Source organism: Mycteria americana, chromosome 9, assembly GCF_035582795.1.
Source record: "Mycteria americana isolate JAX WOST 10 ecotype Jacksonville Zoo and Gardens chromosome 9, USCA_MyAme_1.0, whole genome shotgun sequence".
NCBI classification, from domain to species: domain Eukaryota; kingdom Metazoa; phylum Chordata; class Aves; order Ciconiiformes; family Ciconiidae; genus Mycteria; species Mycteria americana.
Window position 1 is genome coordinate 36941957 of NC_134373.1, and position 25605 is coordinate 36967561.

At 39.1% G+C, this 25605-nt stretch overlaps 2 protein-coding genes and 1 long non-coding RNA gene across 3 annotated transcripts in view; 1 reads left to right on the plus strand and 2 right to left on the minus strand.

Annotated features, from left to right (window-relative positions):
- Positions 1-190: 190 nt before the first annotated feature.
- MCM6 (minichromosome maintenance complex component 6) lies at positions 191-14802 on the minus strand. The gene is made up of 17 exons (XM_075511772.1): positions 14636-14802; positions 13738-13884; positions 13062-13172; positions 12319-12568; positions 11448-11613; positions 11216-11361; positions 10167-10317; positions 9356-9497; positions 8223-8364; positions 7975-8082; positions 7226-7381; positions 6019-6147; positions 4766-4927; positions 3494-3629; positions 3056-3223; positions 1984-2123; positions 191-1354 (listed from the first exon to the last, which is right to left on the minus strand). The coding sequence occupies exons 1-17, from the start codon at positions 14743-14745 to the stop codon at positions 1241-1243; spliced, it is 2478 nt and encodes an 825-aa protein (XP_075367887.1). The 5' UTR covers positions 14746-14802; the 3' UTR covers positions 191-1240.
- Positions 14803-15077: 275 nt separating this feature from the next.
- Positions 15078-24659, plus strand: LOC142414354 (uncharacterized). The gene is made up of 3 exons (XR_012777033.1): positions 15078-15477; positions 18564-18637; positions 24203-24659. It is a non-coding gene; the product is annotated as an uncharacterized LOC142414354 (long non-coding RNA).
- DARS1 (aspartyl-tRNA synthetase 1) overlaps positions 19177-25605 on the minus strand; it is a 44394-nt gene continuing 37965 nt past the window's right edge. The window contains exons 11-16 of the mRNA XM_075511484.1: positions 24653-24799; positions 23594-23636; positions 22824-22904; positions 22076-22187; positions 21052-21123; positions 19177-19823 (exon numbers count right to left, since the gene is read on the minus strand). Coding sequence (XP_075367599.1) covers positions 19732-19823; positions 21052-21123; positions 22076-22187; positions 22824-22904; positions 23594-23636; positions 24653-24799 — 547 coding nt within the window. The 3' untranslated portion in view covers positions 19177-19731. The remainder of the gene's footprint in view (positions 19824-21051; positions 21124-22075; positions 22188-22823; positions 22905-23593; positions 23637-24652; positions 24800-25605) is intronic.

The window sequence follows — 25605 nt, forward strand, 5'->3', positions numbered from 1 at the left end:
TTTAGGAAAGAAATTAGTGGAGGAAAGCTACTGCAGTTAGAGTTAGTGAGTTAGTGCCCAGTGATGTGGTATTGTTGTTGGTGACAAATATTTATGATTCCTTCCATTCCTTAAATATAACTGTTACCTTTAATGATGTGCTTAGTTAGACCAAGCCAGTAGAGGCTAACAGGAAAAAGACAACTGTCTTACAAATCAGCTCCACTTCTGGACCTGCTTCAGAAACAGTAATTTCACACTATACTTAAAAATATATCTTTCATGCTATTACAAATGTTTCTTAGGTGCTGGTATCAGACTGACAAGACAAATATTCAGGTATTTTTAATTCTTAATAGCTTAGTTAATAATCCCATATCATACAGCAAATAATTGAGAACAACAGAAATTTAAGTAAAATTTTCTTATAGAAAAATCTACAAACAAGTTTACAAATATAGTCTTAAAAATGCCTCACAAATGATGGCAGTTTTCAATTCACTTACAAGTCAAGACATTCATCAAGATGGGGGTTTCTGACCTCCTGACTTAAAGCCTTGCTTTGGGCTTTGCTACTTTCAATTTTCTATTTTACATATGCAACAGGAGCATACACATCTTTAGTCCATCTAAAAAGAAACAGAAGCAATCAGAGTTTCTCATTATCCATAACTGGAAGTTAAAAAAACTTCTTAAAAAACAGCATCTGTCATCCAGGAAATTTAATCTTTCTTAAGACATTAAACATTTAGATCACTATTTTTTCAGCCTCAAAGCACAGGCACACATTGCATAGAAAATAGCAATCCCACATATGAGTGACAAGAAATCCACCCCCAGACATCTCCAGACATTTAATGATCTTTTATTTATCTTAATAAGAAAAAGAGTAAAAACCTATAGCATAAAAAGTCTACTAAATACAACAGAAGAACAATGCAAAAATTCCTCTCATTTAAAACAGAAGCATCTACATAGCTTGATGCTGAAAAGAGCTATTGAATGATTCTCCTTTGCATCTGGATGATGGCATTGAAACCCAGAATTAATAACAAAACTAATATATTGTGTCATTTCTTTAAAAACTTTCCAAGTATGCTCAGTGTAAATGAGCAATCATATATTACTAACCGCACATTGGCACATTCCACAGTAAAGCATTCATAGGAATTTAGGATGTTAGCTATACAGCAACCCTTACAAGAAAAGAATGCATTGTCCAACACGTAACTAGTCAGCTCTACAATCCAGTTCTCAGCCCTTAGTCTTCCAGCAGATAGTTTGGGTTGACAACCAGGTATGGATCTTCATCAAAAGTCTCCTCTTCTCTGGATCCTCTCAGTCCAGACTGGGACAGTTCTATCAGAATGTGGTCCTGCAACAGACAAAAATTTATATTCAAACAAGAACAGAAAGGTTTGTTTGTACTTTTTGAAAGGCATCTCCTTTTTATACTGCTAGCACCTCTTATTGATGAATTATTTAACCCTTTTAATTGTGAACTCCCTCTTTAACAGGTTCCTAATCTTAACAATTACATTCAGTGGAAATCTCTTATATGTGGTATGCTTTCTGGGAACACTTCAATCTAGTGGTTCTGTACCTTTAAAAGTGAGAAGTATTTTATATTTTCATACTTCTCCCTCCAAACTGCCATAGTGCCCCCATGACTTAAAGCTATCCATTGAATAAAGTGCTGTTTGTATTTCTGTATCCTAATGTATAACTAACACTATAGAAATACAGAAAAATATCACTTACACTTCTATAGGGACATAATATGGTGCTTTGAACTTTTACTGATACATATCTCTAATTTGTTTCAGTGCTTTCTCTATAATTATTTGTAACAGGTATTAAACAAAGGCAGCATTCATACTGCATTAGTCAATAACATGGAAGCACAAAACACATTTCTCAAATTAGGCATGTATTCTATTAAGTGAATCATTGCACTATATAAGTTAAAACCCTTTTTCACTATCCACACATCTCTATACATACATAATGTGTAAGTCGGTGAATGACTCTCTCTATGATCTTCTTTTTATTTATTAGTTCTTCTTCAGATTCTATTTCAGATTCAATTTCCTTTAGATACCAATTAATAAGTTCACTCTTCTTTAATGATGAATCGTCCTCTTCTGCAAAGAAAATAATTTGCATAAACACAGCAGCAGTAAGATACCATTCAAACTGTAAGAGAAAAGGATTTATATGTCAACATTTACAATGCTGACTAGAGAAACATGCTTTTTCAGATGTTTAAGAAACATCAGACTTTCTTCTGTTTCTTAAATCATCATGTTTTGTATAGGAGGCTGTCGTATCATGGTTTAATTGGAGATATATAGATGGAGAATTGAAGCTTTCAGTTCTATGCATCCAGCTGGCTTACAAATTAAATGAGCAGCCTAGCAATCACATCAGCCTTCAGCTTCAAGAAAAAGCAGTCATAAGGACTCGTACAACTTTCCTCTACGTAAGGGCAAAAGAAAATCACTGTCCCACAAAGCCAAAGAAGTCATCCTTCTACACGTACTCAGCATTTTGAACAGATATTGTAGTCTCCACACCATTCCAAAAACTTCATTGCATTGGTATATGCTATTGGACAACTGCTACATTTCATTACAGGAGTAGCCTCACTGCAACTGAAATATTTCATCTCCCCAAAAAATGATGCAGCCGTTTGGCACATACTGGTTAAGTATATACTTTAGGCTGTAGTTGCTGGCATACATTAAAGCTCTTCCTACAGTTTTCATTGCTGCTGACTCTTCTAGCTAGGTTAAACCAGCATATGCTAACAAATCCTTTTCTGGATCTGCTCTGTTAACACGCTCCTCAACTTACCCAGTTTTGACAAATGACTAAGATACCGGAGCTAGAAAGTCCAAGAAGTCATATTTGTATCATCAGATGTAGTATAGCCACATGTGTACAGGTTCACACCTGACCTAACAAGTTTGGTGTCTCAGCAGGAGCAAAAATCCGAAGTGCAACAGCATGAGATGTAGTAACAGTTGCTCCCTGAACTCAGGATCTGCCACCTTTTTAATAAACAAATTCTTACCTTCCTCTGCTTTCCTGAGGTGCAGCACCAGGAGATTAGAAATTCGTCGATACTCAGAGAAGCCCAGTCTAAGAGAAGCTTTGGGTGCGGCATCCTTGTTTACGTCCTCAGAATGGCCATTGATCCCATTCACAAGACCATTGACCCCTGCTGGAGCTTCTGCCTCACCTGTTTAGACACATGCCCAGGTTTAAATCTGTAACATCTTTTAACTGTTTAATACTCTAAGCCACTGAAAAGTGTTGCACTGACCAACCAGCTGAGTGGACCCACAAGGAGGCTGAAGAAGTAAGAGAGTTAAGAACAGGAGTCAAGATTCCTAGACCTTCTTAGATGAGAAATAGGTGAGAAACTGAAGAGAAGCATATACTACACAAGGTAAGCTGTAAAGGCTAGAAGTACTTTCCCCTTTGAAGAAATTCTCTACAAGTAATTTACCATTGACTCCATCTTGGTCCTCTTGATCCTCCATTTGCTGTTCATCATCTTGGTCTAAATTGATGTCAGGAGTCTCAACTCTAATGATGGACTTATTTAAAAGCCTGAAAGCTTCCTTTACATGTTTCGGGTGAACCTGGGGAAGATTTGAAAAAACATGTATTAAATAGGCATGGTGGCTCTTCTAGTGTTAAAAGCTTTTTTTCCCCCCAATAGCTCCAGAAACTCACCTCTGACTCTGACGAAGGGTCTTTCTACCCATCTCACCTGATTAATCCTAAGCAGTAAAGACTCTGCAAGTCAAATTACATCCCACTACAAGTACTCTGAGTTCACACAAGGTTATGGAGGGAATAAGCAGCCTGATGAATCTTTCAGGCTTTAGCGATCATGTGGAGTTGATAAAATTTTTACTTAATACAAGAACATTTTGAAGAAAGATCAGTGGAGCAAGAAACATGAAACAAATGGGTCTGAACAGAAACAATATGAAAAAACCCCCATGTAATTAATGAGACTCTCCTCTGGAATTGAAAAGTAAAAACTGGAAAAATCATCTCTAGCTGAGCCATAAGCTAAAAGCTCTCTGTTTCTTTATACACTGAATTTAATTAAAAAGAACCCAGTGGGTGTCCTTCTTACACAACCAGTGAGCAAGTTTCTATCACTGCATGTGTCACATAACCCCTAATCAACATTTCAAAAGGCCTGCTGAGTTTTAAAGCAGGGACTAGATGGACAGTAGTCATACTACAGTTAATAGCCATAACACACTATACATTTCAACATTGACTGATGTGAGGAGGAGCTCACATCACAAATACAGGTACTCTTAGGGAGGTTCAGATACTTTGATGAACTTTGGCTTTTTAGATTGCAGACGGAAGACAGCTGTGAGAGATTACAAACTATGCAAGATTAGGAGAGACACTACCAACAGCCCTGGCTGATACTAATAGATGATTGTTCTTCCTATTTGTCATGATTTGACAGGTAACAGGCTGAGAGTGCTGGTACAACTGTAATGCAAAAACATGCGTGTTCTCAGTTTGGACCAGCTGATCTCAGTTTTACAAGACATACCTTAAAAACAGTTTTCTGGCATACAAATTCAGACCGAGTATGACCACATCACAAGTGAAAACATGATCCAAGCTCTCCTCCTCACTCACAGGTTTTAAATATGTACAATACCATAGTCAAATAGCAAAGCCAGAACTCCCACAACATTTATATAAACATTTAAACAAACTTTCATCAAAAACCTGATACCTCATCACAGCAGTGCATACGGGCCATAGCTTCAGACAGCCGAATCATGCTTTCCAACTGTCGCACTGTGATTCTCCAGGACGACTTTGTCACTCCAGAGCCATCACGCTGCCGTAGTCGTTTATACTGCTCCACTATAAAGTCCTCAGACTCCTTAGATATCTTTGTGAGATAAGACAGTATGACAGTTTGCCATGTTAAAAGTATTAAAGTTTATTTTTCTTGCATTAGATTGGCAGTTCCCAGACTTTTCTGTACTAGCTACTGCTTTTCTCTGAAATATTCTATGCTATACACATACTATACATAAATGTAATGAAAATCATATTATGTTAAAATTATATTGTAATAATGATTACAGTAACAATTACAATAAGTACATTGACACATTAATTACTTTACAGCACATTTTTTATAATTTCTATTTTTCTGTTCCACCGACTTGCTCCCGGGCATAATTCATGTCTGTCTCTACTAGATTGTTCTGTTTGTTTACCTTTCATTCTGCTTGTAAACACACACACAAGCATACACTCCATATACTAACACTGATTACAGCTTTGTGTACATGCTTTTTAGCCTAAGTCTATCTGCACATACAGAGATCCAGCCGGAAAACAAACTCCCCACCGCATGGAAATGAAATGGGAGTTTTCAAAACTCTGTAAGGGAGGGTGTCCTCTCCTTCCATTTGAGAAGAACTACATTAGAAGAACTTCTGAAAAATCTAACACACAGCCCATCCAAGCTGCTATTTGGATAGACCACAAAAATTTGTCCTTAGAGCAGTTTCCCATGTTCTCTATTTTACCACAAAGCAAGCAAAGAAATACCGAGGAACAATACCCTTTTAAAATAAAGACAAACGAACTGTTTGGTTAAGCAATAAGTCAATAAAATACAAAAATCTCTGCAGCAGCCGTGTTGAATAACCCATGTCCTTGAGGTATGAGAAAGCTATGATATGACCCCTCAATTGTTCTAGACAGAGGTCGAGAACTACCACCAAAGCAGTTAAGACTACTGATTATAACAGTCTCAGCTGGGCTGGCTGGGTTTCTGGAGTTAAAAAAAAAAAAGAGTACATGGCTCCAAAATACACTATGTTTCTAGATAATAACTGAGTTTATGGCTCCTTTCTTGAGAGAACACTACACTGAGTGTCTGCATTTGCCGGAAAAAAGCATGCTACAGAGTGACTGTTCCTTTGGCCCTCCTCATACAGAACAACTTACACAGGAAAGTAGAATTACCTTTGGTTTAAACTGTCTTGCAAACAGCAGATACCTTCTGATATCATCTAATGAATAGACACGATCAACAGATTCTTCTACTCTGGAATGCAGATCCACTATGCGTCTGGCAATGGCATAATCTGTAACCTGGGATATTATCGCTTTGTCAGATCACTTTCAAAACATCAGTCAAATATCAAAACAACAGCTATATTCTTCCTTCCCATTCCCCTCCCTCGCTTGCACTCCATGGCAGAGCTAGTCTTTCCAGAAGACAGACGCTCTGCCAGAAGATCCAGGAGAATGCCCTGGAGGTTTTTAATACAAGGAAACATAGCAGAGAAGGGATAAAAGGCAGTTTTAGGATTTATAACCTCTTGGAACTCTCCTAGGTTACAAGTTAGCTATAGAACAGGCAGAGAGCAGCACTTTGCAGCGTGGGAACAGCTTTCTTCCTTTTCAGCCTACTCTGTCTCTTTCATCTGTCCCTTCTCAATTAGATAATCACTCTGAGCAAAACAGTGGAGAGAACAGTGCTGAACCAACATTAATCTCTGTATCTCATGCGTTCCCAAGGCAAATGCCACATAGACAGGTGGTAGCAGTCTTAGCCTTAGTGACCAGCGATTTGTAAAAATGACTAATGGTGTTAAGTTTGCAGGTCAGATCACTACAAGATGAAAAGGCAGTATCCTTGTATTCAGCAAAGCATGTGCAAATTTGCACTGCCAGCTTTTAACTTCGCAGACACAGAAGAAAAGCAGAAGCAAGACACTCTGATGAGATCAGCTTCACCTAAAATTGCAGAGGGCCACCAAGATGGTCAGAGGGCAGGAGCACATGATGTATGAGGAGAGGCTGAAAGAGCTGGGTCTGTTCAGCTTGAAAAGAAAGCAACTGCCTCATTGGCGCGTATAGATGTGATGGAGCCAGATTGTTCTTAGAAGTACAGATTGACAAGAGGCAACTGACACAAACTGAACCATGATAAATTCTGATTAGATATAAAGGTTATTATTGTTTTTTTTAAACACATGAGAGTTGTCAAACATTGCAGGAGGGGCCTAGAGAGGCTGCAGAATCTCCATCCTTGGAGATACTCAAAACTCACCGGGTGAAGGTCTTGGCAATCTGTTCTCAATGACCTGCTTTGAGTGTGAGGTTAGACTAGAGACCTCCAGAGGTCTTTTCTGACATAAATTATTCTACAATTCCTTAAAATTACCTCATTACATTCATCCACAAGGATGAAGAAGAGATCAAAGCGAGACATGATGGGAGCTGACAGGTTTATATTCTGTTTCAGTGACTTGGATCTGTCATAACGCCCGCCAACTGGGTTTGCTGCAGCCAAAATGGAGGTCCTGGCATTCAGGGTAGCCTGACAATAAAAAAAAAAAAATTTTTTTTTAAAGAAGAATGATATCTGTGACCACTTGCTAAACCAACTCATTGCAATTCGAATAGGTCAGCATAACATCTTTTAGATGGAATTTAAATTGAGGTATTATAACAACCACTCCTCAAAAGAGCTCCTCTAACCAGCCCTTTCTAACCAGGTCTCTGCCCCAAGACACAGTTTGATGAATCATTATTTTAACATTGTCACACTCTTGCCAACAATACTGAAACAAGCCCTTAAAACTGCTTTTCACAACACCCTGTTTTTAACAGTGCAAATACACACTTTACTTCCACACACTTCTAGCAACACACACAAATCTATATCCTCTTTTGGGGTTACTTCAAGTTTAGGATTTTCCTATTTTCTGTTTCCTCTCCACTACTATCTCTTTTTTCCTTTCAGTAACATTTCTGACCTTTTTTGGGTATGTGGCACAAAAACTTTGTAGGCAAGTGATCTCTGTCCTGCCACAGTGAGGCAGCTGCAGAGCTGACACGAAAATCTGACACATGTAACAAACAGTCAGGTGATCGTACAGACTACACAACCAGAGGCATAGTGCAAGCTACCTTTACTCCTGCTTTAGTAATGGATATAGTCTGCTGCTCCATTGCTTCATGAATGGCTACTTGATCCCGCATGTCCATTTTGTCAAATTCATCAATGCAACAAACCCCCTGAAGTGGAAGAATAAAAAATAAGTCACCCAAATTCAATCACTTCTGGGAAAAAAGCACCATTAAGACAATTTGGGCCTCTTTGTCATTAATCAAAACCATTCCAGGGATGCAGGAACCTCTCTAGTTCCTGGACTCACATTATCCGCCAGCATCAGTGCTCCAGCTTCAATGACAAATTCATGAGACTCTTCATCTTTTACAACAGCTGCTGTTAGACCAGCAGCACTGGAGGCTTTTCCACTGGTGTATACAGCACGAGGACTGAACTCATCTACATGCCTATGGAGAGAAATAACAGTGAGGAAGAAATTTAAAAAGTCAGATTAAAACCTGTAGAAACAAGATAACTGTAATGCAGTGCTGCTTTCAACCTCTCAGGCCAGGACTTGTTCCTACCTTCGGGAAGCAATTAATATTTAGGTAGGCCATCCCACCTCTAATGGATGTTTGAGCAAGCCTTGGAAACCAATCCTTATCTAACTGCAGTCTATCACAAGTCTGTTATTCACCCGTGGTTACATCAGCAGAAAAAATAATCCAAACCTTCTCCCACAAGTTTTCTGCTGACTTCACAAGCTAACACAGCTCCTTACAGGTCAGGTAAATGTCAGCACAAGGGAACAAATGGCTTCATAGCAGGAAGCACCGAGACTGACCACAGCCAGCCTAATGCAGCTTTTGTGGTGCGCCTACATTTCTGAGTTGCAGCGCATGCTGCAAGGACATCAGCTTCATGGAGAACGATGCAGAGGTAAATGAACAGCATGATAAAATAAAACCATATTAAATAGAATTTCCAATAAAAAAGCATTGTAATATAAGATGTAGCATAAAACATAATTATTTCATAATTATTTTTCAGGGCTAAAAGTTGTCTATTTGTCAAGTGTTGGTACCTACCAATTTAGACTAAGCTAAAAAGGGGGGGGGTGTGTCATTGTTTCACCTGTCTCTGATATTTTAAGATGTGCAATAAATTTTGTTGTTTTAATATTCAATGTCTTTTGAAAATATTTGGAAATTCATACTTTCATAACTACCTAAAGAACAAAAAAAAGCTTAATTCATTCTTTGTTATGACCACAGGGGCTTGTTGAGTTTTCTTCAGCCCTGTTCAAATACTTCAACCACATCCAAACAGTTCCTGGAAAATATTCTTAAATATTTTACTTCCCTTTCCTCTGTTTAACATGGAAAAGGCACAGTACACATTTATAGCTCTAGTCACACTGGACAATATTTAAATACTGAGTTTTAATGAGATGCTTACTTTAGAAATTGACTCTTGGCTGTACTTGGATCACCAACAACACAAACATTGATGTCCCCACGCAATGAAGTACCTTCTGAAGTGGTCTTAGGAACTCCTCCAAAAAGCATCAGCAGGACCCCACGTTTCACTTCATCATTACCTGCCACAGAAGAGACACTCGACTAAGAAGCCAAAGAAAACACAACATTTTTCCTGTTTAAAAAAACTTCAACTTACTAGAATTTTAGAGCATTTGGGCACATACACTCAGAATTTACCTATTTGCTAAACATCCACTAAAACTGCATTTATGTGCTTGATACGGTTTCAGGGAAGAATGACTCGGGAAGCGGCTGAATTCCTTTATGCTACAGCAGCTCAGAATATGGACCAAATTCAGCTGATCAAACTTTTCAGACATAACCAACGTAAGTCCTCAAACTAGCTCTGAGCCAGAAACAACTGCAAAGATATACACACACATGCATGCACAACAGCATACTAATATTTGGAACCCTTAAATCTTTTGAAGGAAGCCCATATAAAATAGAGCTTATATCCAACTGTCAGCTGTAGGGTTTAGTAGTAGATCACTCAACAGCAAAACCAACCATTTTGACTAGTCTTGCAGGCCTTAATGATTAAACACAGCAAGTACTCAGGAAATAGATTCTCCTTTTCTAGCATAACCAGTGCTGGAGGGGAGAGGTTGTGGTAGTTGGCATAGGGCTTTTAAGCTTTCCCAAAATGGCACTACCCAGACAGCAAAAAGAATTAATATTTTCACAAGTGAAATCTTCCCCCTCTGAGGCAACAACTGGACTCTTACCATGGATAGTGGGGAAGAGGCTGGTGCACAGATTATGGTAAAGGTTCTTATCTTGGCTCATTTCAAAAACCTTTTCCCACTCTTTCACAGACATTTGGTTTTTAATGCTTTCTGCAGTCTGTTCTTCATCTCGGAGCTCTTTTCCACCAAACTAAACACAGGAAATAATAATAAAAAAAAAGTTATAAAAGTAATACATGGTCACTACTGAATGTGAGTACTGCAGACAGGAGGTTACAAAAACTTGCTCTGTAAGCTGAATGGGAGGAACACATTGAGAAAAGCTGACCTTGGCTAAGGAAGCTCATCACCTTACACCTTTAAAAACCAATAGACAATTTCCTAGGGGGCAAAATCAATGGAGTGTAACTTCAGCTAGTGAGAAAAACCCAGGGGAGATGCTTGTCCAGAGATTAAAAAGAGAGTAAAGCAGTATGGCTTCCTTTGGCTAAAATTTGCCTTTGTAAGCATTCTTCATTAACTGCAATTTACAAGGTCTTTCATTACTCCGGAATGAGGCAGGAAACTTCTACACCCAGAAAATAACAGATGCTATTTTTATCCTATGTGAAGGTGAAGCTGCTAGCAGAATTATAGATTAAAATATCATACCATGCTAAAACCCAGCCATAGTCAGTATTACTTATTATGTTGTAGTAACATCCGAAGATGTTATGTGATAAACCAGAGGGAACAAGAGGGACTGCTGTTTTCCCTGGGACAAAATGAAGCAATAGGATTTCCTGGAGGAAAAGGAAATGCTGCAGAAATGGATGAAAGCTGAATGGAAATAATGGACCAGTTAGCTCTTTAGAATAAATTGATAACATTGGCAAATAATCACCTCTGTGAAAACTGCTGTGAACAATAAAGACAAGAAAAAAAATTGCTACATAAATCCAATCAGAATATAAAGACAGTCAAATGCACTGGAAGGTGGTACACATACCTATTTAAAGCTTTACCCATTCCCGCTCCCCAATTTGAGGTAAAACCATACAGAGCGGAGATCATCAATACCTTTAAATCTATTTTCTTTCCAGACTCACCCGTGGATTTGTTGGTGCAACATAACAAGCTAGAAAAACTAGCTTATATGACAGCTCTCTGACTCCAAGGGCACGAAGTCCTCGGATGCCTTCGGTTTCATAGCCCTCTGTCCCGCTCACCCGGGAGCCGGTTTCCGCACGCACCCCTGCCATTAAAGTGGGAGTCAGAATACCAGTTCCCAGAACAAGCAGGAGGGACGTGTCATAGAGGTCATGAGTGGTAGCAACAAACCTGGTGTTGAGAGCTGGGACACATCAGGCACGACAATCAGCGACCCTGTGAAGTCACATTTGTCACCTGCCTGAGCAGACTCCACTGCTTCTGCACGCAAGATGACTTCCACACTGCGAGGAATGCTACCACGCGGCAGCTCGGCCTGCGTCTCCTGAATGCGAACCTAGGGAGGGAGAGAATATTAAGCACCTAGTGGATGTCACCAAATTTGAAACTGCTTCAAAAGCTAAGCTGCTAATAAATATAGTAAGTAGCATTTGATTGCTGCCATCCATGTCAATCATGAAATTCCTCTTATCGTAAGATGAACAACCAAAAATCCCTTCACTAATCAGTATCTAAGGAGTCTTGAAGAAACTTAAGAGGATACACAGGGGCCACAATGACAATTCTGAGGGCTAGGAAAAGCAACTTGAAGAGTCCAGTTAATGTGACTGACACAAAATATTATTGCAGGATGTGAAGTGCTGAGGATTTGGCAGGGTAAATCAACCAGGAAGAGCAAAACACTGCAGTTACTAAAAGACACCTCTTTTCATACTCGTATAAAACAACTACACATGATGTACCTGCAAGACATGACTAACAATGGCTCGAATATGTGGGTTTTCAGTGGCTTACTTAGACATTAAACGTCATGCAACAAAACTGCTTTGATACTATTCATAATTTCCCATGCTTAAACATAAGCCTTCCATAGACAGAAAGAAACTATTTGCAGAAATTCCAGTGCCTTTTCTTAAGGTCTTTTCTTGATGTTGACAGAATCAAAATTAACTGTCTTCAATGTGTAGCAGTACAAACAACACCTTTCAACTACCACAGGAACATCACTGTTTTTCGTTTTCCCCCAGTCTCACCACTGTACCTTTTGGAAATCAACAAATCTCGATTTGTTTGTGTCCAGCAGGAATCTCCTTCTATTGGCACAGACTGGGTTTCTGCAGATGTTTGGCTGCGTGTATTTAAATTGCTGTTCCACATCTTTAATCACTGTCTGGCAGTCAAGGCACAGGAAGGTTCCACTTACAAGCTCAGGATGGACTGGATGGGTGCGTACCACTTGTCCACTGATACGCATCAGTGAGCCAATTTTTGCTGATGTCAGTTCTCGAATTCTGTTTAAAACAGAAATTCATAAGGATTAAATTCTTAAGTTGAATTGACATGTTTAGGCCCCAAGTACTAAGATGCAACGTAGTTTCATTCAGTCTGTGACTAAAGAACAGTTGTAACGCACAAAAGAAAAAAAGTTACTAGAATATATTCTCATTTTATGATTTTACATAAACTTTTAGATTAATGCTAAAGGCCAAACCAATGCAAAAGTTACTTCACTGGTACTTCAAAAGCAACAGACTCTAAATAATTTTTTTAAATTAGAGAAGTTACATTTATTTGTGGATTATCATGAATGTAAGTACCTGAGTATGATTCACAAATGAAAAACTGTTTCAAAAAATATCCTGCACAAGATCAGGAAACTTCTTCACAATTATGTTGGTCAACTGTACATTTCACACTATATAACCAAAACATTTTCAGTATGCTTTGACACTTTTTTCCCAGTAGTAAAAATGCACAAGTTTCTGGAATTAATAATCATCTTACTTGTGTCTGGTAGGTAGATCTTGGAATGCAACATAAAAGTCCTTGTTTGAAGGAACATTTCCATGGTCTCTGGCAAAAGTCTTTACTGCTCGGCAGAGGTAAGGGTAAACCCTGAAATATGGAAAATAAGTTCAAATTTTATAGAAGCTATCAAAATGCCTTCTTTGCTTTAGACTACATCAAAGGCTTGTATCATACATTTCCAGGTTCTGACTTTTACTGCCACATTATGTAAGAACATACAAAAGCTAATCTAAATATGCTAAATATGAGATTACTGTATAATAATGCCATTTGCTTTATTGTCTGAAAACGGACTTTTTAAAGTCTCATTTTATGACACTTTTATCTTTATATTAAGAGGTAGATCCTCAAAATAAGCCACTGGTTCAATAAACTATTTTCAGAGCAAGAAGTACTAAACTTTATTTTGCATTCCCGTACTGACCATCTACTTCTTTACCAGAATAAATGCAATTGCCCAGTTAACTAATGTTTTCCAAAGAGGAATCCATTAAGAAATAAGTTTTGATCCAGTAAAAAAAAAAATTCTTAAATGCAAGTGCTTTCAGGATACAGAAAGCAGATAAACCTCTCGTTTTTTACATAACACATGAGATGTTATGGGCCTGAGACTGCAGCATTGCTCAGCTCTCAGGTAATCTCTACTCTTTACCTGTAAAATTCCTCCTGAATAGTGGTAGAGAGCTGCTGATTGAACTGCTCCAAATCCGCAAAGCTTACAATCAATGTGTTCCGCTCTGGCCGAATCAGTTCTTCAGCATCACGCAAGTATTTGACCTCCCCATCGCTGTTCTGGAACCTGAAAGTGATTCAGGAAAATGTTTCACAGTTACATATCAGGCTGCAACTGAATACTTCTAAATGCAGGAGAGAAAGAGAAGAAAAGGATCACACACGTCAAGGAGTGTGCAAGAGAACGACGCCATCCCACAGTCCCTTGCAAAGGCCTTTTCCAACAATACTCCTCCTTCCACCCCCCTCACCACATCCGTTCTATGAACACCCCGGCACAGGCGCACTGGATCCGCATTTCATACAGCTGGTTTGCCACACAGAATTTTATTTATGGTTTAACAATGACCCTGCACCAGCAAAACGGGTTTTGTTTTGTGTTCCTCAGGGCGATGCTAACAGTTTTCCTTGTTTGCTGCCGCAGGGCCTCTCGGGAGACAAAACATAGGGAGTCAGACGTATTAAAGTGTAACAATCGAGCTGCAAAAGGGATTTTCAACGCGGCTGTCACAAAACTTTGTAAAAGGGGCCAAATGCACCCAACAAAGTCCCATCGACAACTGCTTGGGAAGGATTTTGCCAACCAAGGGAGCACCACGCTCCCTTCCTATGCCCCTCGTGAGGCAGACAGTGCCCCAGCGCGGACCCAGACGATAGGAGAGCTTTTCTGACTGAAACACGAGGGATCGGGGCGACAGGCCCTGCCAGGATCTCACCCTCGCCAAATGGCGGCCCCCTCTGTGAGGCGCTTGCGGCCCACCGCCTCCTGACGGCCCTGCCCGCCCGCCGCCAGGCCCGGCCCGGCCCCTCTCACTCACTCCTCTAAGAAGTCCTGGAACAACTTCTGGCACTTCTCGGCCACCTCATCGCGGAGCTGCTGGTGCTGCTGTGCCGCGCCAGCGTCCCCCGCCGCCACTGCCAGGTCCATGCCGGCCGCTGCCGCCGCGCAGCCCCCAACCCGGCCCCACCGCCGTTCGCGCCACAACGCACCCCACGTGCGCCGCCACTCCGCCGCGCCGGCCAATCGGCGGCAGCCGGCCCGCAGAGCCCCGCCCCGCCGCCCCTCCTCCCCCCTCCCTCACAGACGTTTTCGCGCCAAAGGCGAGGGGCGCGCCCGAGCTGGGGGTGGGGCTTATGCCGTGGCTGTCGCGCGGGGCGGCCGTTGAGGGGCCGTTGGCCGGCGGTTGGCCGGGCCCGGGACGGCGGCAGGAGGCGGGTTCCTGGGGAGCGGAAGGTGTAGAGAGGGCAAATTCGGAGGGGTGGCGGGGCGGCCCGCCCTGCGGGCAGCCGGGAACCATCGGGTGCCCTGGGCACCGGCTGCTGCCGTCAGCACCCCGCTCCCCAGCCTTATGCTTGTGTTTCTCTAGCTGCTGTGGGGTTTGCTTGTGTCAGTAAACCTGTAAATGCTGTGGAGGGCTTCAGCCTGTGATAGAGGAATGCGTCCTAGAAGCATGTAGGTGTCTGCTGTGCGTGGCTTCAGCATAGTCTAGCTGCAGTGAACTTCTGCAGGTCACTGGTTTCCCGGAGGAGCAGACCAATAACTGGAGTTAAAACTCCCTGGGAGACCCAGGGCACTGCTGAGGAAGCGTGGAGCCGTGGAAGCCCCTACACCGTTTGCAGGAGGCATCTCGGGCAGCTTCTCACTGACAGGACCCACTAGGTAGGCTGCACCTCCGGCTTCTGAAGGACTAGCCTGAGGTGAAAAGGGTGTAACTTAAGCCAGGTGAGGGTCAGACCTTAGTTTGGACACTTGGCTCCTTGTCTGTAATGTTGTGTTTACAGGTATGATGGTATAAGGTAATGTTTGCCAAGTGATGCCATGGCCGGCAGCTGTTACTGAATGGCAGCTGGTGGCACACGATGCCTGCCAGCAGGAACTGTTTCAATATCTATGAAAAATGGCTTGGAATTGCTCTGCCACCTGCAAAGTCATTAATCTCTGCCTAAACTGGAATTTTCCTGTAATTAAAGCAGCTAAGGGCTGACTCTTTTTTCAGTTCTGAAACCCTTTAAAAAGTGCTGGCCGCAGAAGCTTCCTGCAGTAGTGTTATTTCATGTTATGGTGCACTTGCCGTATAGTGAACAGAGACTTGTCTTAATTGCAGAATGGTAAAGGCTGCCTGGCAATTTGTTTTTTTGGGTGTAAAAAGATTCAACTCCGCACGGTTCGCTCACTTTTCACTGCAGGGGTCAGAGTAGAGGTTCTGACTGGGTTAGCCTTTTTTGAAAGCTGGTATTATTTTAATGTAGATTGTTGTGCTTTGGTACCTAATTACAGCTTTTTGAGGGTTGGGGGTTTTTTGTTGTTTTTTCTTTTTGAAGATGGCTAAGGGCTAAAGAGGTGACAAAGTAGAATAAAAGCTGCCCAACTGTTTACAATTTATCCTATGCTTACATGCTCTTTTAAACCCAAAGAAAATAAGAAAATAGTAGAACTAACTTGATAACTTTTTAAAAACTTGCAGTGAATAAATTCTGTATTTTGTGAGATCATACTAGCAAAAATGTGCACAGGCACGAGTTGGTTGTGAGGCTTGTTTATTTTAGAAGGAATAATAATTCACCCTAGATCACTTCTGCTGGTTTTTCATAATTCTCTCTACCAAAAACCCCCACAAACCCACCTCCACCCTGCATGTGGATAATGACAATACCCAAACAAGGAATAGTAAATAAAATCTGTTTGGGCAGATTGTGTACTCTGGATACGGCTGTCAAGAAAACATGCTCTTTTTCCAGGCTCTCTCTTTTTGGCACACAGGAAGATGCTCTAAGGGGACCCATCGCTGGCTGCAGGGTGTATGGGAGGAGTCGTGGAGGTTAACAGTGGACGCCTGTGGCTTGAATGAAATCATGCCACTGCTGAGTGCTGCCGTACGGGACATGCTGAAACCCCAGTATGAACTGGAGTCCAAGGCAGCCAAGCAGAGTGCCACAATGGATATTGCGTTCTCCATCACCTTGGCAGCAGAGTGCAGGTAACAATTTGCTTTCACGTGGAGGGGTGTCCAATACACCTGGAATTGACCGCCCCGGGGTGGAAACACAAAGGTTTTCTGCTTTTACTCTTCCTTTCCTCTTCCCCTGGCCCACTGTGCAGGGAGCAAGCAGCTGTGTGGTGCTTAGCTGCCCACTGGGGTTAGCCCCCAACAGGTGTGTGCTGCCATGGGGAACCAGTCTGCACTTTGCTTCCAAAAGAACAGCCTGAGTCCTCTTTCCTGCTGGGCAGATTCAGAGAGCTCAGTGAACACAGATGGGTTTTCACAGGAAAATGTTGTAGTTAAACTGCAGAAGCAAACTGAGGCTTTGTGTTTGTTTTGAGCAGATGACTCCCTGGCTGTTCCTTACCAATATCCTTTTTAGTTCCTTAGTTTAAAAAATTGTGTGATTGTGATTACCATCTGTATATCATGAAAGAAAAAAAAAGGGAAACATTTTAACTGGTGGAGAAGCAGCAGCAATGTGGACTCCATGTAAAATGCTAAACTTCCTGCAAGTTACTGGAAATAAAGGACTATACAAGTTTGACTTTTCCAGAACTACCAAACCAAAGTCGCTACCTATCAAAGCAACATAAAGTTCTGAAATTACTATTTGCAGGGTTTCAAACTAAGTTCTAACAATGTGCAGCTCCCACTAAAGTATCCTGTTAAGATGACATTCAGGACAAACACACTTTGCATTTTGATTTATGATCATAATTATTTTCAGTTAGCGAAGAAAAACTGCATGAAAGGTTTCTTCATACAAAGGAATCAGGGTCTCCATCCAAATTCTCGTCCTTGTGCAGCTACTGTGAATAAATCAAACTGCAGCATGAGCTCGGACAACTCTTAACAGAATTGGGATAAGTACAGTTGTTACAGGAATGTATGCACAAAACTTGCTGCCAAATCTAGACCAAGAAACATAGTTCTCTGAATATTTTTTTTGTTGGCATGAAATGTACGTCAGTAAAATTTTGCTCCTTATTAGAAGGATGCGCTTCTGATGTAGAATACATTACCAGTTCCATAGGAACAAAAGCAATTAAATTAATTCCAGTTGGCTTAGCTGAATGAACAACTGTTTTGAAACTTGGATTCATCAGTAATAAGTCTGTGATGATGAGCTGCGTTTATAATCCACTTAGCTTTGTAAAGTATAACTGGGTACATTGTAAGATTTTAAAGTTGGTAATTTGGGGAAGATTCCATGGTAAATTAATTGCAACAGACTCAAAGCTGCAAAGTGTGTTATTGCTTGAATTGTGTGACTTCTAAACAAAGTTTAACTTTTATATTTCCAGTACTTTACCTAACTGACCTTTAGTATGATTGTTTTCTAATGGAGAACTCTTGTCACAAAACATTAAAATTAAGTCTTGTTCAATGGCAGCTGCAAAAGATGATTTGCCCTTTTGTGAAATTCTACACAATTTATACACAGCCTTACTGACCTTTTTGTAGCATAACCAATATGTGACTTCTCTGACATTTAAAAATCAAGGTAGCAACAATAACACGGACTGTCTAAACCATACCTCCTACTGAAAGCTCTTTATCATGTAAAATGTTAAGCAAAAATTAAGTCAGGAATTACAAATGTGTATGAATATTAGAGTAACTCTACTGCAGTGCCCAAGTAAGGAATTTAATCCTTTGCTCTTTGGCATCCACACTTAAAATGTTTTAAATTTGAAAAACAACTATCAGATGCAGTCCATAAAAGGAAGTTTCAAATACACTGGTTCCTCTCCAAATGCAGGGCACATCCTTTGGGCTGGGAGGAAGAAGAGAAGCAGCTTTGCACATGACTGCAAATTGAGGAGGTTCAAGTAGGTGAGTCATTTGAGAAAAAGGATGTCTAGAAAGAATTTTAGAAGTACTCTGACTTACAGAAACACCCAATTTCTCTAAATGTACAACAGTTGGGCTGTTCACAACATTTATAAATGAAAAAAAAAACTGAAATAGGTTGGCTTACATTACTTGGTCTTCTTTCATTGGGAATAGATACATGAAATCCTTGCTAATTTGTTTTGTTTGTTATCCTAGAGGCTGGGTCAGGCAGAAAAACACATGACCTGCTCTCAAACTCACCGTTCACTTATTTTCTGAGAATATTATATATCATTTGTGTTTTCCATGAGTGTATATAACCTTCTGTGCATTCTCAAATAGTAACACAAAATAAAGAACAGGCCTATGGCTTGCATACAACTTTCCGAAAAAAAAAAAAAGGGGGGGAAGATAGAAAGAAAAGAAATTTAAACTTTAGGCAGTTCCTGCATCATTTAAAAAAATAAAAACACAACCATTATTGATTCATTATTATCTTGTGAGGATACAAAGCAAAAACGAGAAAGACAGATACTACATCTAATTTACTTTGAGAGATTTATTGCAATCTATTTTCACAATTTCATATGAAGACTTTTTGTTAAGAATGTTCTTCTTCTCACCTGCTTTTCTACCTGACACTCATGTAAATTAACAATTGGCTGGTTTCCTCCTGATTTTTAAATTGCAAGCATCCAGTTATTTTAGCTTTGAGCCAATTCTGTACTTCAGAATATTCAATCTTGCTGATGTAAGTTAAAAATGCAGAATTTTTATTGCATAATTTATTAAAATGTTTAGAAACATGATACAATTTAATGTGACACTAGAATACTAACTCAAAGTATCACATTTTCATTAAAAATGTGCACAGTTGCCAATACAAAGAGTCTTGATCTGTTAAAATATTTTCTTTTAAATAAACAGCTAAGGATAAAAAAAATTATTGTGGCACTTTAGTAAATGAGATTTTTTTTTTTTATTGCACATTATAACACTCAAATCAATACAGGTTCATCAGTAGCAGGGGATATGCTTGCAATCGTATCATATTTGCAGGGCAAATCATCTCAAACTTTCAAAAGCCACTCATGTTAGGGCGTCAGTCGTTTGGGATCCCGTGGGAACATGGAGGTCTGACGAACATTATGCAGCCCTAGGTACAGCATGGTTACTCTTTCCAGCCCTACAACAAATGAGAAAAACCCATCAGTATTGTCAGTCTTTTGTCTGAAACTCTTAAGAAGCTAAAGGTACTTTATACCTACAGCCAGCCTTCCATAGTAGTGTGACCAAAGGCTGAGATGTACATTAGCACGTCTGACTACAGAAAGGAGCTAGATCCAGAAATTAGGGATTTCCATCTGAAAGCCAGAAACCAGTGTTCATTCTCACAGCATCTCCTGTTTGGCTGATACTTGGCCTGACCTCTAGGATGTGCCACAAGGAGCATTTACTCTGCAAAAGAGATGTAGCTTTGGCTTCCTTGATGCCAGTTCTGACTGGTCTAAATGATTTTGGATCTGCAAATGCTGCATCTCCTCTGCTCACGAGTGCTGCATGATCACTGATGCTTACATCTTGTAGGTATTTCAGAACAGCTGTCTCAACAGCATATCACAGATCTAATGCATTTACTGAAGGCATACTTAGGAAGTTGTTCTGAGAACATGCTGAGAATGTACTAAATATACTTTACAAAAGTAAGGCAAATGCAGAAAGACTGAATCAAAGAAATCACTGTGTTTATTGATCAGGACCTACAAAGTGTCCTATTTCCATATGCATGAACAGATTTCATCCTGCTAATGAAAACAATGTGCATAACTGTAAATTGTTATCATTAAGATGCCTAAAACCTATCTTTTTTTTCATTTTAATACGTAAAATACTCACACCCCACATATTGAGACACGAAGCCTCAATACCTTTGTTGAAACAATTAACATCAGCCAAACTGATGAGCGGCATTCAGTCAAATCACTAAGTAAGACAGAAGCAATCACTTGTTTCTCCTCACTGCAGAACAGCTTCATCAAATGCACTAAGAGACCAGTGGCTTCTGGTATTAGTAGGCTATGATAAATCCATACATAATATAGTTTTTTCTTGCTTCCTTAAATTTTCCTCATTGGTCAAATTTGAAAGTGATGTGCCTGGCTAATAAATTGGCATTTTTTCTTGTGATCCCCTACTTTTTAAACTTGCCAGACTGTGCCATTAATGTTTTGCCTATTTATTTCATGATGATCCTTACCTTTTAGCTTCTTTCCCTAAATTCTCCAGGATAAACAGCCCTACACATTTACCTAACAAGGCTACTATTCTGAATTTTATATTGAACCCCGCTTGAGACTGAGCAGTTTAAATTAAGCTCAGGCTAACACAGAACAAAACAAAATACAGATACTTACCTATTCCACCACCTGCATGTGGAGGTGCACCAAAACGAAAGGAATCGATATAAGCCTTTATTTTCTCCAAATCTAGAGAGGAAAAAGATGTGTTTCTCATCTGCTTAATGAACCCCAAGCCAAACATACAAGTGACTATAGGATTGCAAACACAACAAAAAAATGTACCAATTTAACTTACAAACTAACAGTGGGGTTTTACTCATTAAACACATTAATTATCCAGCACTATCTAGATATTATGACTGTAACAGTTTTGTTTTATAATTTTGTAAATAACTTAATCAGGGAAGAAATTCTAGAACTGAGTAAGAACTAGGCCCAACTGTTCATTGTAACTTATAGAAAATGGTGACTTCTTGAATAAACTGCAGTGAGAAAGTGAAGATTTAGCAACTATTTTTCCATCTTGCTACAGTGGGAACTACTCCTTTTTTGCTACTGCCTCCCTGCTGCTTCACTTTGCCATTCACCGAAAGCATAATTTTAACGTACATTTACTCTTGTGATCTCCACCTAATTTACTCTTTTACCCTTCTACTATCAGCTGGCCTTGTCCCTGCTGAGTCTTTTTTGTTTTAAATTTCACCAAATAACACTTCTTGCTTATTTGCTGTCAGTTCAAGATTTAAAAAGGACAGCCAACCAAGGCTCTGCTAGAGTAATCTGTAAAAAGTTTGTGAGATTACAGAGAGGCATGACTGAATGAGATTTGTTTGTCTACCCTCATTCTTGGGGGTAGGTATTTCGTTGAAGGTATTTCCTGCATTACATTCTCTCTAAAGTCCTCGGAAACAATTCCTTTTCATCAAGGTGTTGCTGGGAAACTAGTTTCTTAATACCACCACCCTAGATTAAAATGGTTAAACAGAATTAGATGGATTAACATTAAGCATGAAACAGCACTGTGATTTTAGCAACACTGCCAATATAAATTCTGCCCCAAGTTCTTTCTCTAAAGGAGACAAATACAATCATGATTTATATTCTTTTAAATTCAGCTTCATGTTGTTTGACTTGTTACCGATGCCGTGATGCTGGGCTCTTTCTGTCAGCAGCTGAGGATCGTGAATTCTCTGAGCTCCAGACAAGATCTCTTCCCCTCTCATGAACATATCATAAGAGTTAGAGTTTTTCTGGAAAGACAAAGATGAGTTTATTTCCTACTTACAGTTGCTCCATCCTTAGGTGGCAAATATGCACCTCAATAACTTCACTTATGATATCCAAAGTTGTGCAGTAAGAGTGCAATGTATTTGGAGTTTGCCTGGGAAACACAGCCCTTTGGCTTCTCTCATTAGACTGGAGCTGATTTTAAAAACTGAAGTTCATCTGCGCACCCTTTGAAAAACCATTACACTTGCATGTAGTTATCCCAGCAAAATATGCTCTAAAGATATTTACCCTGGATTTAGGAATAAACTGGGGAATTTCTAACAATGTAAAAAAACGTATTTTCTGTTAAAGTGTCTGTTGCCTGCGAAGAATGTTTTTGCCTCTTTTCAGTCATGGCAGCAGTGCTCTGACCATGGAGATCTCTTCATACAGCTCTCCCAGTTTTAGCTGGGTTCTTTCTGGCATGTTTTCACTAGTGAAGAGTAACTGTAAACCTTTTACAAGTAATGAAACACTGACCTAATCTTGTTATTGGAATTTTAATTATAACAGCAGATCATATAAATATACTTTATCTATTTTGTCAAGTTATCCCTACACGGAATAATTTAAACTACAAAAAAACCCCACTGACAACAACAAAGAATGTTACTTACAGGGTTTACTGGGTCTGGCATTGTATAAAAAGGCCTCACAGCAAGGGGATATTTGTCAAGAATATAGAAGTCCGTGTCATACTGAAAGAAGATAATTTAAAACAGTTAGTACAAGAGAAAATTATGTAAAGAACAAATTACAAGAGGAAGACACAACCAGTGAATCTTTGAAATAAAATAAAAAAAGATCTCCCAACAACTTTCCACAAATTTGACAGTATTATCTTAAAAATAAGTTATCACTAAAAGTGGTGTATTATTTTTCAGTCTTCCAATACTACTTCTAGTGTAAAATTATGAATGTTTAGCAGTAACATGTCTTGCTGTAGTAATATGTATTTATTTTTTTGCCAAAGATCTCATCTTCTCCTACAGATTTAGTTAGAATCTGGTTTGTTTGGTTGGTTTTTTTAATTATTGTAAGAACTGGTTTTGGAACATACTATCCTGTTTGGTGTACTCAGTATAACAGGTGATAGAAATAAGTATAAAAGATTGAAAATGGTTTGAAACAGCTTATTAATGATAAAGACAAAACTGTCAGTAGACTAAATAAGCGGCAACAAAATGGGAATGCAGTCAGACAATCAAAAAATGCTTATGCTAATCACAAACTCTTCACAATTTCTGCATGTTCTGAGATACTATATTCTCAATCAGTGTGTAAAAAGTTGTTTTACATGAAGTAGGCATTTATACCAACCCAATGACACCATGACATCAGGTTTCAGATTCAATGACAAATTTATTTATTCTAAAATAATTGTTACCTTTTCCTTTACCAGGCGTCCCAGGAGCTTTTCATTAGGTGTGCTGAAAAAGATTATCACCATTAAAATTAAGCTTGTACTGATTATATACTTCATAAAGCTAAAAAGACTTCAAGCTACAGATCTGATGCACCCCGCTCTTTAGAAAATCTAGTACTTGTTTCTGAATGTTCTGGATTGCGCAGAGAGAAATTTCAAGAATAAAGTATATTTATTTCTGTTCCTAAATATTTTGCATTGGTCCTAGAAATCCCTTAAATTAACTGATATCTAAAGATATTCTTGCTCTTAATATAACTACTTCCTAATCACCATATTCTGATTACTGAAGAATTGTGTGCTCTATTTCCTATTGGCATATACCTTGTGCAGCCATTTCTTCTTAGGCACAGTGAGTGAGAAACACCATAAGCAGTTGCTGAGGAAATTATTATGCTCTATCAAACTCTTATGATTGAAACTTCTTTGATGAACAGATCGTTTAACTGTAAAATCCCACATTATCCTAATGGTACTGGATATATTATGGGAAAGAACAGAAATGTTTTAATTTATTAAGTGTATTTAGAAAAGTTTATATATAATCAGTTAATTAAACCCATCTTTCAGTCAATCAATGGGAATGCAATAACAATCACTTAACCATTTTCCTGAGAGGTGGAAAGAAGAAATGGGACGGTGTTACTGAAAAGAAAGAACTTAAGACTGAAGAATCTTTTTGTTTAATCCTATTCAAAGACATGTGACAATTCACATGAAGGACTGCAATTGTCAGAAAAACAAATGCATCTTTTATCCTTAGAAGGTTCAAGTTACTCTCACTTTATGTTTTAAGTTATTTTCTTTTGGATTTCAGAGTTTGTACGTATAGTCTATGGTTAAAAAAAGGACTATTTTCATATCCATTCATTTATTTGTCGAGAGATCTGGATATGAGTACTGTTTATTCCTCTGAAAGCTTGTGGTTCCTTCTTGAGGGCTGTCAGTTGCACAGTACAAAACTGACACTTTACTACCTCTTTCACAAGACTCTGACACATTTGTGTACTGCCAAAGTACCTCAGATCTTCTTCATCACCCATCTCAACACCAGCCTCTCTAAGCATGGCCACAGCTTCACGGTATTCCAGCCTCAGAGTTGGCTCCAAAAACTTAAATGGCTCACATGGGAACTGTTTGTTCACTGTCTGAATTTCAGTTTGGAATCTATATACAAGGAAACAAGAACAGAAGCAAAATACAAAACAATCAAGAAATGTACTCTTCTTGCATCTAATAATGATTTTGCAATGGCAATACAATTTTGCCACAAGAGGTCCCTCTTGCAACATAAAAAACTGTTTTAAAGCCACTTCTAGAGAAATTCTGTACAATCCTAACGAAATGTTTCATGTAAATTAATGCGTCTACTTCAATGATATACATGTTAATATTTTACTATTACTTCTGTTTTATTCGTTTTGTAAGAAATAATTGACTAGGTCAAATTTTCACAGTAAAGACATTGAGAAATCATGCCTTTGATTTGTAATATTTACCTGGGTTCTTCTTTGACTTGAGTAATATCCTATTTCAAATATAAAAGAGAAATTTCCTTCTAGACAGATGAAAAGATTTGCATTTCTGCTGGCAAGATAGTCTAATTTGTAAGAAAATGAAAACCACTTCCTAAACTTCTGGCCTGGCTTTTTAATGAGTTAGATACTGAATAATGGAAAATAATCTTTGCTGCTTTCATGGCAGAGATGCAGGCTGTTACAATAAATTTGATTCAGAAAAACTTTCTGAGACAATATTGAGTCTTTCTGAGTAAATATTGTTTAATTTCAAAATAGAACAATCAGTCTACCTATAGTGGCACAAAAAGAAGGTTTTAAATTAATGATGGATCATTTCTGTTAGGAAGTCCATTCAACAGTAAACAGGTTTTCTTAGTGCAAGCTAGCATACTCTAGGAGATGCAACTTGGGCTAAAAATAGACAGTTTACTGGCCTATGGCTTGAGTGAACTT

Bases quoted from the DNA above. Each gene is read 5' to 3' on its own strand.
- MCM6 (XM_075511772.1), bottom strand. From the start codon at position 14,745: ATGGACCTGGCAGTGGCGGCGGGGGACGCTGGCGCGGCACAGCAGCAC. The intron at 13,173-13,737 runs GTAAAGAGTAGA...TCCATATTTCAG, and splicing joins ATTCAGGAGGAATTTTACAG to GGTTTACCCTTACCTCTGCC. The intron at 8,083-8,222 runs GTGAGTCCAGGA...CTTCCACTTCAG, and splicing joins CACTGATGCTGGCGGATAAT to GGGGTTTGTTGCATTGATGA.